The sequence below is a fragment of the Fusarium venenatum genome, assembly GCF_020744135.1.
Source record: "Fusarium venenatum strain MPI-CAGE-CH-0201 chromosome Unknown EDB82scaffold_1, whole genome shotgun sequence".
Taxonomy (NCBI): domain Eukaryota; kingdom Fungi; phylum Ascomycota; class Sordariomycetes; order Hypocreales; family Nectriaceae; genus Fusarium; species Fusarium venenatum.
The window spans coordinates 1,913,862-1,929,298 of NW_027072129.1; the positions used below are offsets into that span (position 1 = coordinate 1,913,862).

General features: G+C 48.8%; 3 protein-coding genes across 3 annotated transcripts; 1 reads left to right on the forward strand and 2 right to left on the reverse strand.

Annotated features, from left to right (window-relative positions):
- Positions 1-933: 933 nt before the first annotated feature.
- EDB82DRAFT_14788 (uncharacterized protein) lies at positions 934-3,207 on the reverse strand. The gene has a single exon (XM_025731817.2). It carries the CDS (start codon positions 2,799-2,801, stop codon positions 1,017-1,019), a length of 1,785 nt encoding a protein of 594 aa, XP_025590805.1. The 5' UTR covers positions 2,802-3,207; the 3' UTR covers positions 934-1,016.
- Positions 3,208-5,818: 2,611 nt separating this feature from the next.
- EDB82DRAFT_14810 (uncharacterized protein) lies at positions 5,819-6,776 on the reverse strand. The gene has a single exon (XM_065607067.1). The coding sequence runs from the start codon at positions 6,647-6,649 to the stop codon at positions 5,828-5,830; it is 822 nt and encodes a 273-aa protein (XP_065465356.1). The 5' UTR covers positions 6,650-6,776; the 3' UTR covers positions 5,819-5,827.
- Positions 6,777-13,185: 6,409 nt separating this feature from the next.
- Positions 13,186-15,254, forward strand: EDB82DRAFT_483554 (tryptophan RNA-binding attenuator protein-like domain-containing protein). The gene is made up of 5 exons (XM_025731813.2): positions 13,186-13,467; positions 13,528-13,557; positions 13,623-14,737; positions 14,790-14,963; positions 15,017-15,254. Exons 1-5 carry the CDS (start codon positions 13,446-13,448, stop codon positions 15,059-15,061), a joined length of 1,386 nt encoding a protein of 461 aa, XP_025590801.1. The 5' UTR covers positions 13,186-13,445; the 3' UTR covers positions 15,062-15,254.
- The last annotated feature ends 183 nt before the right edge of the window (positions 15,255-15,437 follow it).

A 15,437-nucleotide genomic window follows, 5' to 3' on the forward strand; every position in this document is an offset into this window, starting at 1 on the left:
AAGTTTGTTTATTGTGTCTATGGAAAAGGTCTTTAAGCGATTGTGATCTCCAGGTCGGCCATGGAGAATAATTCACTTTTGAAGCCTGAATCTACCTACTTGGCTGCGTTGCCAAACCAGCCTTTGCAGCAATAGGATACCCGCCACCCATTCCTATTGACATCCTCTTCGCAACAGCCGGGATCTTGAGAGGGGAAACACCGAATACCCAGCCGCCGTCCACTCCCATCCTTCCTTGACAAACACAACGATTACTCCATGACTCAGGAAAACAACAAGGCTTTGTGTTTTGAAACGAGAGGCTTTGAGATATAAAGATGAAGAAAAAATCAAGACCGTGTGATGGGTCTTGTGGTATGACTAATGATACAGCAAGAATGGTATATAGGGAACAGACAGAGATAGAGAGATGAACATTGAGAAAGTCAAGAGACCAATGATGTCTCTGGGCAGTTTGCCGTAGTAGTTGGGAAATGGAAAAAGATGGGAACAAAGGGAATAAATAGATTGAGGGAAGGGTTGGTTTTGAAAGAAGAGAGGTAGCGCACAAAGGCTCCGAAAAATAAGGTTAAGAGAGAAAGAGAGTGAAAAGAATATTTTTGTAAACGCCGTCGTCGTCTTGCAATAATAGGAATTTGACAGAGGAGGAAAAAGAAAATTTGTCGCCCAATTGGTGATATGTTTGTTGTCGTGATGTGGTGTGTGGTGAGGTGAGATGTGGTGTAAGTGTGGTCCCCTTTTCAACGCCGTCGATTCTTAGCTCGGTTGGAGATTGTCTCACTTCACCACCACCTGAACCTTTGCGCCTGCCACTTTGGAGTTTTCCACGTGCCACTCGAGTACTGCACATTTCTTTCCCCTCATTTGAACTTCATCTTGCATCATTGAATCTTTGTTGCTGATTTTCCATATGAAATGCGAAGTCGCAGATTGAAAATCATGGCGGGAAGTCCCGGTAGCCACATACGTCTTCTTATGCAGGAACCAGGAACCGAAAGTAAGAAAAGATTGAAGGGTTAAAAGGCAAAACCCTGTTCCATTAGCTTGTCGACGTCGCCCCCTGCTGCTTGTACCGCTTTCATGGCTGCTTCGCTCAATCGTCGCCTTCGTTCCATCGCCTCACGTTCTCGTCGCGCCTTGGTCTTGGAACTACCGCTCGGCGCAACACCTGTCATGAGGAGACCTCCATCACTAGGAGTGAAGTTGACGAAGCCGATGTCGCCTACGCTGCCGCCGCTGGAGTCCCGGGATCGTCGTTGTTTGCGCATGGCAGTGGGAGTCCCAGGTACCATACCCCGACCCGAGGCGCTGCGGGCCGATGCAACAGACCCGTTGGAGCTGTGGCGTGAGTGCGCCGTGGTAGGCGTTGGCGGAATTGATGGCTGCCGAGTCTTTCGGATTGGAGAGCACGACAAGTGTCGAGCTCCAGACGACGGCGCTCGTGGCGGGCGGTGTCGCTCCGTGGTTGGTGGGATGGGTGGCGGCGGAAGGTAGGTTTGAGCGTTGAGCGCGAGGTCATGAGCAGGCGCAGAAGCGTTGCGCGGTTGTGGCATGTGAATCATGAGGCCTGCCGTGTTGGGATCGTGAACTTGATATTCGTATGGCAACTCGGCGTGCTGGGCATGCATGGCAAGGTTGAGGTTGGCGTTCTTTTGTTGTTGGGGGTCAACGACAACATACTCGCCATTCTGATTAAGGAGATTCAGATCCCACCATCCACTTTGGTGAGCATTCTGAGCCATGTACTCATGTCCTGGCCAAGTTTCGGGTGCCGAACCCACAACCGCGACAGGCTGTTGGTGAGGATGACCAGCAACTGCTTGTTGATAGGGATGAGGGTGAGGGTGGGCATGTGTTTGTGAGTGGTGAGGATGGGAATGCGGGTGTGCGTGCGGGTGTTGCTGATGCTGCCAAGCTGGTTGAGGGACTTGTCCTGCCATCTCAGGTTGGTACATGCCAGGCTCAACCTTAACTCCCGGAGACTCTGCTGGTGTGTGAATACCGTTGGTGTTTAAGAAACGGAGGTTGTTGTTAGGATGCTGCTGAGGGATTTCATCAAAGGGATCGTCGCAAAACCCGTGAACAAAGTTAGTGCTATCCGGTCCGCATGTTGGCGACGGAGGGAATGCGTCGTTTCCATTATACTCGTGATGCTGAAGTCTCAACGCACGAGGGGGGTTATCCATGGTCGGAGATCCCGGACGGTCTATAGCGATGGGCTTTCTGGGCTTTCGGAGTTTACTGGCTTTTCGAATCGTTGATGAGAGTGCTTCGACGAATTTGTTGGATTTCCTAGTCATGGTGTTGGGAGGTGTCGGTGATGATGGTTGCGAAACAGGTACCCGTCTGCCAGGAGAAGACTGAAGTGAGATACCATCAACTCGAGGCAGTTCTGGGTCCGACATAGAGACCCGGGGTGCCATGGAATGCTTCTCTACAATCAGCCCACTGCTGTTCGCGAGTGCGAGACTACGCGGGTCAACATCATGCATTGCGCCGGGTGCGACTGATGATCCAGGCTGAGAGGGGACTGTCGTGTCGACTTGAGAGCTACAAGAAAATAAGTCAAACTCGTCTTCAGTTGTCGAAACGCCCGACGAGGCAGACGCGGTAGACTCGGAAGGGTGGCCAAGTATGAGTCCATCGGCCATGGAGGATGAGATTTCGCTGTCAAAGTTGATAAACTGGCCAAAGAAGTCGGCTGATCCATCGTTATGCTGTCCGTCTTCGATTTCCTGCCAGTAGAAGCCCGGGTCGCGGTCGACAGCCTCGACCCGATAGGGCAACGTCCAGGATGCCATTGGTATATTGCACTGTTGTTCGGCTACACTGGGTGAAGTTGAGTAAGGTGGCAATGGAGGCGTGGTCAGCCAAGCGAGTCACCGTGGGCTTGCTGAGAATGTTAATGAAGGCGACGAAGATGTCGAAGTTGAAGTGGAAGTTGATGGCATGAATGAAATGAGAGCCAAAAGAATGGCAGCGGAGGGAACAAGATGAAGGAGCCTTGGGCCTTTGAGTGATAGCGAGAAGAGAGGCGATAGGCTGGAGCCAGTCAGAGGCAGCAAAACAAAGTTCAAGACGAGCAACAAGAGACTCGGCCGGTAAGCGAACGAGACCTGGCAAGGCGTGGAGATGGTCAAAGTCAAGTCAATGGAGCAACGGACAAGCCAGTAACGGGCACCAGAGGAACGGGCGAGACACGACGAGGGTGAAAACAAGGACGGTCTGGTCTTTGATGACTTTACTAACAGCGAATTTGACGGACACGACGGCAACATGAAGCAAGATTGGCGAGTTGAGAGGACTACAAATTCATTCTGGCTCAGCAACGAGACCGTTGCGCTGTTCTGATCTGTTCTAACCTGCGTTGCGTTGCGTTGTGACTTGGGCGAAGCAGTTTGAGTGCGACAACGGGAGGAATGCACGGCGCTATGAAGGAGCATTCCATTGAGAATGGCTCTCGTGTCATGAACCGATGATTTGACCCCCCTCCCTTTGTCCATTCTAGATAGGAATAAAAAAAGGACGATCCCTTTGTGCGACAAATGCTGATTGATTACAAGCAAATGGTTCTATATCTAGAAGATGAAGATGGAGAATATGACAGGGTTTTCAGTGGTTATTTTTGACAACTTTGAACAAAGAGTTATGTATCAAGCAACACTGGGCATTGGACTTGGACCTGGACCTGGACCTGGACACCCCCTGACATCGGACAGGTGGTGATGCTCTAGATGGCCGAAGCCACTTGGGACTAGAGGTAGAGAGGCAGAGGCGCTGGGGGCGGGCTAAGGTAGAGTTTACGGGTGTACCTACGTTAGCCCAGGGTGGGTAGTTTTCTCTTGGAAGTTTGCACTTTGTATGGGAGCGTTTGATTTGATGAGCAGCCGAGAGTTGAGTTGAGTTGAGAGATATGGCTTGAAAGGAGGGAGGGGAGGGGCTTTGAGTTGGGCCTGGTTGGTGAAGAGCGAGCGTTTGCCTGAAGATCTCACAGAGCTTGCAGTGATTGACAGGAGAGATTGATGAGTAAATGATTGACATGATGACGTCTAAGTGAAGATCTTGGTTGTTGGTATTGCATCACTTTGCGCATCACAACCGTGAATGATCCCATCACAGATGATAGATGGAGCTCAAGGTTTTTACTGAGTGGACGACGGGTACCTACTTACAGTTGCATCGGGCCCTGACCTCATTCAAATGCCCTGTGCCTGCCCTGGATCTTAGGGACCCTGTCCTGTACCTTGCAGCCGGCAGCCAAAATGGTTGCATTGCATGCTTATACAGGGGCCTAGACTGGGGGAAAGATCATCCAGATCTGACAGTCCCGGCCCCCCATCTCCATCTCCATATCTCTCCACTTGGGAAAAGAAAGTCACATTGCGACAGTAACTAACTGAGATCCCGTATACTCCGATCGACCCGCATACAAACTGTATCTAGGTACTCAATTAAAAACAATTGAAATAGTAAACTTGTCTCATATCAAGAATGTTCTTGTTCTGTTTCTTCACCATTTAAATGTCTTATTCTCATCGCCTCATCAACGACTCATAGTAAACAATGAAAATCTCTTCACTTTGTTATCCCGTCCAGATTCACTTTGTCATGAGGCCTCATTAAATTACCTGAATTTGAATTTGGTATTCGCCGTTATCCACATCGTTTTTTCTCTCTTTTGCTCTTTACGTGCCCAGACCATCTTGGCCGATGAAACCTTTCTTTTTCGAGTCTGAAGCTTTTCGCTATTGACTAGGCTTTACTGGAAATTGATAAATACTACACATCATAATAGCTAGCCTATTCATCTATGGACGGGTCGTACGATGTGATGGTGGATGGACTGACGGGATATGTGGGTATGGTGTGATGACATAAAAAAAGAGGACGAGAGTAAACAGGATTTTGGATGAAATCAAGGCGCCATTGCCGGCTTTTTATCTCAAGAATGTTGGACATGATCACTTGATTGATTTGTCAATGGATAACCCGCCCGGCCCGGTTCGTGATGGCTTCAAATCAACCAGCCGTGTGTCCCGATAAAGTTTACGAGTCACCCCGAAAAAGGGACTTAGTAAAATCGAGCCGTCTACACCTATTTTCTCTTCTCTATACAACCGTCATTCTTGACTTGACAGAGTAAAAATATACTGCTTCTATGCCGTCGCCACTTGGGATTGAACTCTTTCACATGATACTTGCTTGATGTTTTGCGTGACTTTCCGTATCTTTGTTGTATTCATTCCATTGCCATTCTGGAGATGTCGCCAGTGTCCATCATCAAGACTCAACGTTGTGTGATGCTCTGCTAAAATACGAGATGATACTAATACTAACACACTGACCTTCGGTCGCACAATCGATGCAGTGTAATGTGTGGTCATCCCGGCTTCCTAGCCGAGACCCTTGAACCCTTGAACCCTGACCAGGGATTCTCCTGTCGTGAGACGCCCTCATGCTAGTTCTGTCTTCCAAGCATACCCGAGTTCAAACGCCTTTGTACATGATCCTTGATAAAACAAAATATGCTCCTTGTCGTGATTCCCATACGCCAAGCTGTGAAACTCCCAAAAAGTAATAAACAAACGACCAAACCAACCAGTCTAAATCTCAATACATTTGAAGAAAATATGGAAGGAAAAAAAAACGCCGCAGCCCGATCATCCATGGTTATGTCCCGAAAGGGCGGATGCCTCGCTCATGTAAATGCTCATAGAATGTTAACGCCGCCGTGTCGTAGACCAGCCCTTCTAAGCGGGTCGAGAGTATCGGCCATGCCGCCAGCGTGCACCAAAAACGCCAGTGACTAAGGCAATGCAGAAATGCTCTATTGTGCCGCAACCATTGACGATGCTTGGGAATCGGAGCGTGACCGCAAAGACCCTGCGGCCGATTGAGAATGTTTGCTCCTCTTCTTATCACGCCGTCGCATCCGTGGGACACTGTGTATGGTGTTGCGGCAGCGACTTGCAGCATCAACTGATCTCCTATAACCCAAGTCATAACGCTTCTTAACCCCATCTGGCGTACTAGCCGCTCTTAGCGACGCTACTGATGGAAGCCACGAGAAGTCGTCATCATCTTCGCAGTATCCTTCATCTACTTCGAAGCCACCAAAAGCATTGGGTGTGTACATTGAAGTTACGGTATTTGCTGGGACTTCGGCAAGCGCAGTGGGATCGACGGCGATAGGCGGAAGGGGAGTGAAAGGCGTATTTATAGAGGTCGCGGGGATTGTCTGTTTCTCTGGGGTGGAGTTGTTTTGTAATGCCGCCATGTTGCTGTCACGGTCGACATCAATCTCCATTGACCTGGGGTACTGAGAGAGCATTGAGGAGACGTTGACGACATCGCCGTCAGGCAACGAGATAGGGGAGAGAGCAGATTCCGGTATGTTTACTGTTGAAAGAGTATGATTGTCGTGGTTGTATTGACTTAAAGATGAGCTGCCGAGTTGAGATGCAAGGACATCAATTGATTGAGGCTGGATTGTCTTGGTTGAGGGTGAGCCTGGTGGTGATAATGGCGAATGGGTCGATGTCGCTTTTTCGGACATGGTTGTGTCTGTGATGGAAGTGGACGCAGTGATATCTTGTTGTGGTGTTGCCTCTGTATCTCTCTGGTGACGTGCTGTGTGAGGCTCGCACATGGCTCGAGCTAAAGGCTGGAGATGACCTGCCCCATCAAGGTTGAAAGAGATAGAGATAGAGTGGTTGAATGATTGATTGAAGAAAAATGGAGACGGTGAATGATGAATGGTTGGTAGAGATGGGAATAGAGGTAGAAGCAAAGATAGAAACAATCAGGAAAGAGCAGGGGCGAACAGGTCGACCTAAGTAATATGAAGGCATCCGCGTTGCGCTAACTAAGGTGGAAGAAGAACCAGGCGTTGACGCCGCTTCATTACTGGGGTGGAGTAGGAGGCAGGTAGAGTCTGGTGGTGGTAGGCACTAGCATCGTTAGGTTTAGTGGTAAGAGGAACGCCGAGTAGTAATAGTAACAGGTAGTTTTGGTGCTATAGGCTATCTAGGACATATCGAGCTTGATAATCCGACAGGATGGTAGGCCTTTATTTTTTCTGCTAACGTAGTATAGAGTAGTGTTACCGTTCCTTGCTTTTTTACACCGCCCATAAAGAGAAGAAGCAAGGGCTGGTATTTCTTTGTTTCTGTTTTACTATGGCCTGAGCTGGGCTGGGCTGGGCTGGGCTGGGCTGGGCTAGACTGGGTCTTGTCTCTGATGCTGATGCTGATGCTTTCTCCTCTGAAGGCGTCCCGTCCTGCCGGAGCAATCAAGCCCCCTTCTGGGGCCTTTTGGATGCAGTGTTTGTACCGAGAGCCGGGTCTCTAAACCCGACAGCGTGTCCAAGGGTGGTCCAAAGTTGTGGTGCAAGTGGAACTGTGTCCTGTTGATGCTTGTTTATTGGTTCATCTACGAATGTGTAGCTCCTTGGCAGGTTACATGGATGAATGCAATGCACATCAGCCCATGTCGCTTCCATCCCAGGTTTGCAAGGGTGACTTGAGTCTAGTCTAAGCTAACTCTTTTTATTTCTTTCTTATTTCCACACACGCCTCTTGACTCAAATCAAATCAAAACAGCCCTTGCATCACAGAGGAATCGTCGCTTCGGTAATACCACAGCCCAGTCTGTCGGGATGTCAGTCAGTAGTAGTGGACTTTGCCTTTCCACTGCAGATCTCATCTTTGTTGAACCATTTCAGCTTCCTCGAGGTCCCCTTCAATTTGAACCCCCCTGAACTCAAGTTCAGCTGGCCGTTATTAGTTAAACTTGGATAATTACCGATGACTCGACATTTCTCGGCTCAAGGATAGACCACTGACTGGCATCAGCGTCTACACTACCACGCGGGAAACGACCTTGGGGGAGATTTAAATCCCGTCTCTTATTGTTCCTAGTTAATATTACTCTACGTTTCGTGAATAAGCAGACGAAGCAAAGTATGTATGTATCTACGTAAGCCACACTGACAATGAGACCCCTTCACCTTCAAAGGGTCGGTGTTTCGCTCATATTCGAATCATAGTGCCACATCTGCACATGTAGACAGGCCCCCTGTCTTGTCTTGTCTTGTGGTGTTGGGATGATTGATTGATTCTGGCAATTCAATCGTACACGTTCAAATCATGTTTCTTGTCTTGAAATAATAATGCATCCTCTTTAGGTACAAGCCCGTGATCCGATGCAAGGTCCCGTTTGCATGGACCCCAGTCATCTCTTTTGGAATGCTTTGCTTCGATGCCTGCCATGACCAAAAACTTGTACTGAGTCCAAGGCAGGAAAGTATTCAAACGAAAGAAACCATCTCTACTCCGTAGGTCTCTGACTGCCTGTCAGACACTAGCAACGAAGCCCCCGCTAGATCCCCTAGATCACCCCCGTAGGGCAGTGAGCCGTGGACAGGTGCTAAATCTTGTGTTTACGTCCAATCGCATCTTTTCTCTGTGTCGGCTATACCTCCACAGAAGATCGGATCTGCAGACTTCCGCCCTTCGTTCGACACGCCTCTTGTTTAAAGCCAAAATAGCCTCAAAACTTTGGAGGATCCCCATCCTATGGTCAGCTAACCTAGATCCCCAATCACTGACTACTTGTGTTCGGTGCACTTACAGTTAATTTGATACCTGAAACTACTGTAGTACGGCCACTCTAACTCCTTCGCGTCACTGGGCGTCGGACTTCTAGGGGTAGCCTGGCCTGTCTCCGGGTCTAACATGGAGCGCTAAACTCTTGTAAGTTGCTCGTCCGAAGTCCCCAAACCTCCATGTCTCGGTAACAAAGATTGGTTCCACGATTGATTAACGAGTCAGGAGGTTTATGAGGAGCTCCAGCACAACTACTCGTGGGATTTTCTTTGCAAATCTTGAAAGTTTGAGCCATGGTTATCGAGTCGTGGAAGGCTTGGCCTCGCTCGTAATCTTTGCCTGCCAGGACTTTCCCAGTACGCCGACAAGTACAGAGTATCATTGAAACTAAATCCCATAATATCCGGTTCGCCTACCCCTACAAGGCGACATATCATAATTCTATGACGGAGCTCCGACTGGTTTGGATCTGTACTGATCTTGGCAGCCAGCTACGATTGCAGCGAGCGAGCCCTCTCAACGACATCATGGCATTGCATTGTGAGTCCAATATGGCTGCCTTGATGCATATCATTGCGCCACTTGGTTCGAAATCAAGTCCATGTCGACTGTCTCCATGCTGACTAGAACTTTTGCTCTGTCCCCTTTGTCTCCTATATCTGACACTCGGAACAACATCTACCAGTAATAGTGATTAATTACTGATCAAGCAAGAGATTTCTCATTTCTATGGAGAATCCCCTGCATGCTATCTTTTTGCAACTGAAAGGTCTAGAGCGTATCGTTTGGACCCAGAGACCCGTCTTTTGTGTAAACCAACACCACGGCTTCAACGCCTGGAACGGTCTACAAAGAGGGCCCAGAGACACGATTCTGGTATCGGAGTGCACGTTGTGCAATGCATTTTATTGTAGCCAACACGTAAGCCTCACTTCGGATGACCCTTTATTAGTAGACGATTCCAAGATCGAGATGGTCAGTTTCCGACCCAAGGTGTCGGGTTGCGGGATGGCAACGACTTGAAGAATTGGCCATTGGCCAACAAGGTATCCTGCACCATAGCGTGGCCTTCTTTGTGTTGGATGCAAAGTATGCTTAAAGGGAATCCGCAAAAGGCTAGTTTTATGCCATTTTCTTTGTGCTGATATGTCTCCGGATTATGAGGGCCTAGGCCTCGTTCCAGGTGCTGGTGCAGGTGCAGGTGCAGGTGCAGGTGCAGGTGCAGGTGCAGGTGCAGGTACGCTTAACCAGGGCAGGTACAGTAAGTACCCGGCTTACATCGTTCCTGACCAGAGTCAATACACGTGCCTCGAGGTCGAGGTTTATTGTTGGCAAAAGCTACTCACACTGCCATGCCTTCAGCATTCCCATTGGATAAAAGGCATGTGAAGGCTAACAAAACATTTGTTCCTTGAAGAAGGATCAGGTACAATCTTTTACAACATAACATGACTCCACTCTGATGAGCAAACTACCACCAAATAAACCCAAAATCAACAACTACCTGGTTATCCAGAGGTCTTGTTTCGTTTTTAATCCCTTACAGATCGTACCCGACTCTAGCTTGAGAGCTACAACTCAACATATTCGAACTAGGCCAACAAGGGTGCCGGGAATGACAGCCAAGAGTTAAGATCGAGCTTTGGTATTGTCTGCTTGAGCTAATCTCCTTTTTAAAACTCTCCTTGTAGAGATACGATCCACTGTTAACCCGCTGATCACCACTGCTTGATGTCTTGTCTGCCCTACCGTGTCCCAACAGTATTCCACTCAATCGACGTAAACGCTACAAGGCGTGCAACCTTTAGCCTATGGCGGGCGCAAGTACGCCATGAGAGGTGCAACGGGCGAACCACTAGCCAGGTTTTATTAGGCCAGCTTGAAATTACAGACAATGAAAACCATCACTGGGATCGTGGCAAGCGTGGCTTTTATCAAAAAGCGCCTGCTCCAACACAGCATCTCGATCAAGCCAGATGCCTCTCGACCTAGCACGGGCCAGGATGCCAACGGTTATTGTACAGCATCCTCGGACTAGCACAGTGATGCTCTATTCGTAGGGCAGGCCCCCAAGCCCCCAGGTTTCTTTGGTCCAGACGCACTACCTTGAGAGACTGGTGTTTCTGGGTGAGCCTCACCGGCTACCCGCTAGTGTGACATGTCATATTGTCGCTTGCTATGCGAGAGAGCCACATTGCTTTATTAAGACAATTCGGAGCTTGTGGTCCAGCCGAGTCAAGTGTGACCGCAACGTCACGCTCGACTGATTGCCATTGCTCTGAAGCACAATGCTGCCTCTGACGTATAATTTCTTAAGCATTGAATCATACCCCTCTGCAATATGGACAACGGCTACTGTCAAAAGGAGTTATGGCTAGTCTATGGAGACAAGCATATCAAATCGATATAGTAAAGCACTATACCTGCTAGACCTCACATTACCTATCTCATAGAAGTTGCATGGCTTCTGCGCTTAGATTATGCTTGGTGTGATGCTCCTATGAAGCTAGGGGCTAGTTGTAAATACATTGACAGATCCGTAATGTGGTCGGGCGATCTTATTAGTCTGTAGTTAGTCGCTCTGCTCCAGTTGGTTTACTTACGACATTCTACTGACATTCTAAGTTAGCAATTACATATCTACCCTGGCACAAGGTATTTCAGCCCACGAGGCGTCCGCGTGCCACTCGGGCGAACCTGCATATTCAGCTGCTACCATACTCTATATCAGGCTCTCAAACAAGTGGCGTCTTGTCTTCGGTTATCAAACTGCCAGTTGGGCTGACAAGGGACAGTGTCTCCCCAGAGGGCTTGCCTTGCTGACCCTATACTTGTGTTCACAGTAATAAGTTGGTTGAACTCTAAATAAGCGCCAAGCACGCCTCGAATCTGTATTTGGCATTTCGTAAGTCCAAGAAATGCCGTATTCGTCTTTCATGAAAATGTTACAACCATGTCTATGAAATCCAACGGTTGGAAGGTCAAGAAGCGTACAAGGGTTAACGGCCAAACGACGAACTCTTTTGCTCAACATGAGAACCTGGCTCTTGGGAAACGTCTGACCAGCTCCTGTGACTCGGCCTGGAAAAGAAAGACCCTTCGAGTTTTCCGAATCACCTGCCACAACGGATAGATCTTCCGGTGGCTTTCTTCAACTTAAAAAAAAAAAAAAACAGGGAGGCTGTCCCGGGGATCAAAGCCGCGCGGACCGGAACGACCAGAAAATCTACAGTGGCATTCATGCAGGATAATCTCAATATGGACCCGTGAATTTGTTCGACCCATCGTGAAAGTCAATCGCCCCTCAAAGACAGACCGTTGTGGGTGAGTTGAAAGTCAAACCTTGATAACTAGATCCATATGTATTGTCGTATTATAGATCTTAAACGAAGATACCACCACCGGCTGGTGGTATTCCCGGATAACGAAGCCGCACATCAACGTCAGAAGCATGCACATCGCCTTGGCACCGCTGGTGTATGCGCTTTCACGACGCCGATCTGAGGGCATTTCAACATGGGTGCTTTGTCAGATCTAGCAAGCGGGTCAGTATATCCACGATTAAGTTCAGGATGACTTCATGAGCTTCCCAGCCTTGTCAGATTACATATCAAGATGGAGAGGGTGCCATGATCAGCAAATCTCTCTCTTATGTAAGTGGCCCCCGTTATGCTGCAGCCTGCAGCACGTACGACCAGACAACTTCCATGGCTTGGGACCAGCGTTCTTGAGGGACGGATCTTGAATCATTGGTGACAAGATAGACACCTCTCAGCCCGAGGCCGAATCTAAATTGCCACGTAGTTACACATGTTGTAATGGCGAAGGGTGTACGAATAAGAGCGGCTTTACAGCTGGGAATACCTGATTATCTATATAAACTTTAAGATGTACAGGAGCTGAAACCGCCGTATCCTTGACATTGGGAATGACCATGACCATAGCTTGAGTAATGCCAAGACATTGGCGGTGGAATGGAATGAAGGTACCTTGGGTAACGCGAGTTGGCGTTGAGAGAGGTAAACAGATGATCACCATTCATACCAAGCCACGAAAGACAGGACATCTTTGCACGGGGTGGCATCCAAAAGCTCAGAGCCTCAGGCCTCCAGGTTATTTGTCTTGAGCTAGACACATGAAGGACTTTGACTACTATGTGCCTATCAATTCGTAACAATTGATTCTGTTCACTAATTGGGGAGAAAGACGTGGATTAATTTGCCTCCTTCGAATCCCAACAGGCCAATAAGCTCGCCGAGATGGCAGTTAAGCGCCCACGACGATGCCCCGCGTGGGCGCTTACAACTGTCAACCCAACCAAAGAACTCAATGAGCAGGGTTCGATGACTTGAATGTGTTCACTGATTGGGCATGAGGTAGAATTGGATAAACTATCCAATGCTTGTTCTGCAGCTTGTGTTGCAGCTATTCGGCAAGGACGGGAACTTGGTCTCTGGTGATGCGGCCAGTTTCGCTGTTGTTTGATGAGACAAAGGAAATGCCGAGATGACGCGGAAGAGTATGAGCAGCGGCAACTGTAGCTCTTTGTAATTTTGGCGAATTATGTGCAATTTTCCTCGTCTTTAAATCTCCAATATAAAACTTCTTAGTTCAAGTATCGTGGCAGTGAAAACGCAGCATCTTGTGCGGGGCTGTTCTTAGCTTGGCACATGTTACGGGCGGCTAAAGAGGTAGAGTAGCAGCAGCTTGGAGCTATCCTGGAGAGAGCTCCTTCAGGGTCTCATCTTTTTTTATTTCTCCTTTTTCATCTTCATCTTTGTCTCGAATAACCGAAATTCCTCTTTTGTCGAATCTCTAAACAGAAGTTGTTGCAAAGTCATGGCGAGCCACTATTATCCTCGTAAGTTCCACCATCTGCTTGTTCATCATGACAACCAAACTGATCATGACACCTCAATAGCTCCGCCCGGCGCGGCACAAAGCTCACCAGGTTCGCAAAACCTCTCATACAACTTTCGTCTTATCATGACCTCTAACCATCATATGTCTGGGCAGCTCCTCAACAGCAACAGCAACATCGCCAATATGCGCCGCCGCCGACCTCTCCTCCAGCGAACCAAACACAATTCTATCCTCCTCCGCCTCAACCTCAATCTCCACCACAGGCTGGACAGGCCATGAACTATCCTCCTCCTCCTCAGCATACACCATCTCCTCAGGTTCCTCACCAGCCTACGCCGGTTCACTATCCGGCGCCTCCCCAGCAGCAGGCGACTCCTTCTCCTCAGATTAGGAACCATTCTCATAGTTCATCTCAAGGAAACTACCCTCCTCCTCCCATGTCGGCACCAGCGTACCAGCAACACTTCCAGTTCAACCAGCCTCAAGCAACCCCACCGCCTGCACAGACTCAGTATCCTGTGCCCGGTCAACAGAACAACTTGGCCATGAGGCCTGCAGCAACTCCCCCCGCACCAACACCCCCTGTGTCGACGCCTCCGGTAGCTACACCTCAGTCTACTCAACAACATTTTGCACCACCTCCAGCGCCAGTGTCTCCTCAACACAATGATTCGTACCCAATTGAGAAGCCAAAGCAGGAGTTGGAGCAGCAGCAGCAGCCACAGCAACAAGCTGCTGGGGGTGCGGTAGCGATGACTGTTTCTGGTGCACCTCAATCGGGTCACTTTGTTGGTGCCGAGGCCACGTCTGATGACATCGGAACATTCAATGGAGGCAGCTACCGTATCAGCCATCGCGACACCAACACTATCCTCACCATACAGTTAGCGATGGGCTGCCCAATGTCCGGCAAGCCAGGCGCATTGATCGCCATGTCTCCTACCGTCACGCTGAAGGGACAGCTGAAATTCAGCATGAAGAAGATGATCACTGGTGCCGACTTGACAAGTTCAACGTATGTTGGTCCTGGCGAGATACTTCTCGCGCCACACAGTCTTGGCGATATCACTACTATGCGTCTCGCAGGCAATGAGACCTGGTCAGTAGGCCAAGATGCATTCCTTGCTTCGACACAGGGCGTTGTCAAGGATTTCAAGCGACAAGGACTTGGAAAAGCTATGTTCAGTGGCGAAGGCCTGTGGGTTTACAAGATCAGCGGCACAGGACTGCTCTGGGTATCGAGTTTTGGTGCCATCATCAAGAAGACGGTAGGGTTTCTATCACCGTAGCGCTGCTGTATTATATACTGACACTCAACAGCTTGTCGAAAACGAAAAATATATTGTAGATAACGGCCATTTGATCGCATGGAATTGCAAGTACGTCATGGAGCGTGTTGCCTCGGGAGGTATCATCTCGGGAATTGCCGCTGCAGAAGGTTTGGTCTGCAAGTTCACGGGTCCTGGAACTGTTTATATACAGACTAGAAACTCTGTAAGTACTTCTGTCCCTATTCGCTCTGTTTTTCGTTACTGACAATATACTAGAGGGCGTTTGCTGCCTTTATGGGCGGACAGCAGTACCAGGGATAAAATCATATCTGATGAGAATGACATACAAGTTGATATCTGGAAATCAGTCATTTCTGAAGCAGTCGCCTTTCATGTTCTTTTTAATACCTTGGCTTGGAGTCTTTTTGTATTCGTATTGATTGGATACCTGTTTAGCCTTATGTTATTTGTGATCTCAGTTTCTGTTCCTCTGCCTAAATCATATGATTCCAGTTCTTCATTAATTGCACCTTCTTCGAGTCTATTCCCTAATGCAGTGCTCTAGGGAAGGAATGAGACTCCTAGGCATCGTGGTTCACTCGCACAGCTCCTTCCCAACTCCCAACCTTGCCCCCACGCGCACTTTCCCGCTCACTCCAGATGATCACTACCACCAACTGAGGTTGTCTCTCGTCTG

What these genes read in the sequence shown, in the direction of transcription:
- EDB82DRAFT_14788 (XM_025731817.2), bottom strand. Translation starts at nt 2,801, where the DNA reads ATGGCATCCTGGACGTTGCCCTATCGGGTCGAGGCTGTCGACCGCGAC.
- EDB82DRAFT_14810 (XM_065607067.1), bottom strand. Translation starts at nt 6,649, where the DNA reads ATGTGCGAGCCTCACACAGCACGTCACCAGAGAGATACAGAGGCAACA.
- EDB82DRAFT_483554 (XM_025731813.2), top strand. Translation starts at nt 13,446, where the DNA reads ATGGCGAGCCACTATTATCCTC. An exon ending in CGCGGCACAAAGCTCACCAG is followed by an intron (nt 13,558 to 13,622) that starts GTTCGCAAAACC and finishes ATGTCTGGGCAG; the next exon opens with CTCCTCAACAGCAACAGCAA. An exon ending in ATATACAGACTAGAAACTCT is followed by an intron (nt 14,964 to 15,016) that starts GTAAGTACTTCT and finishes ACAATATACTAG; the next exon opens with AGGGCGTTTGCTGCCTTTAT.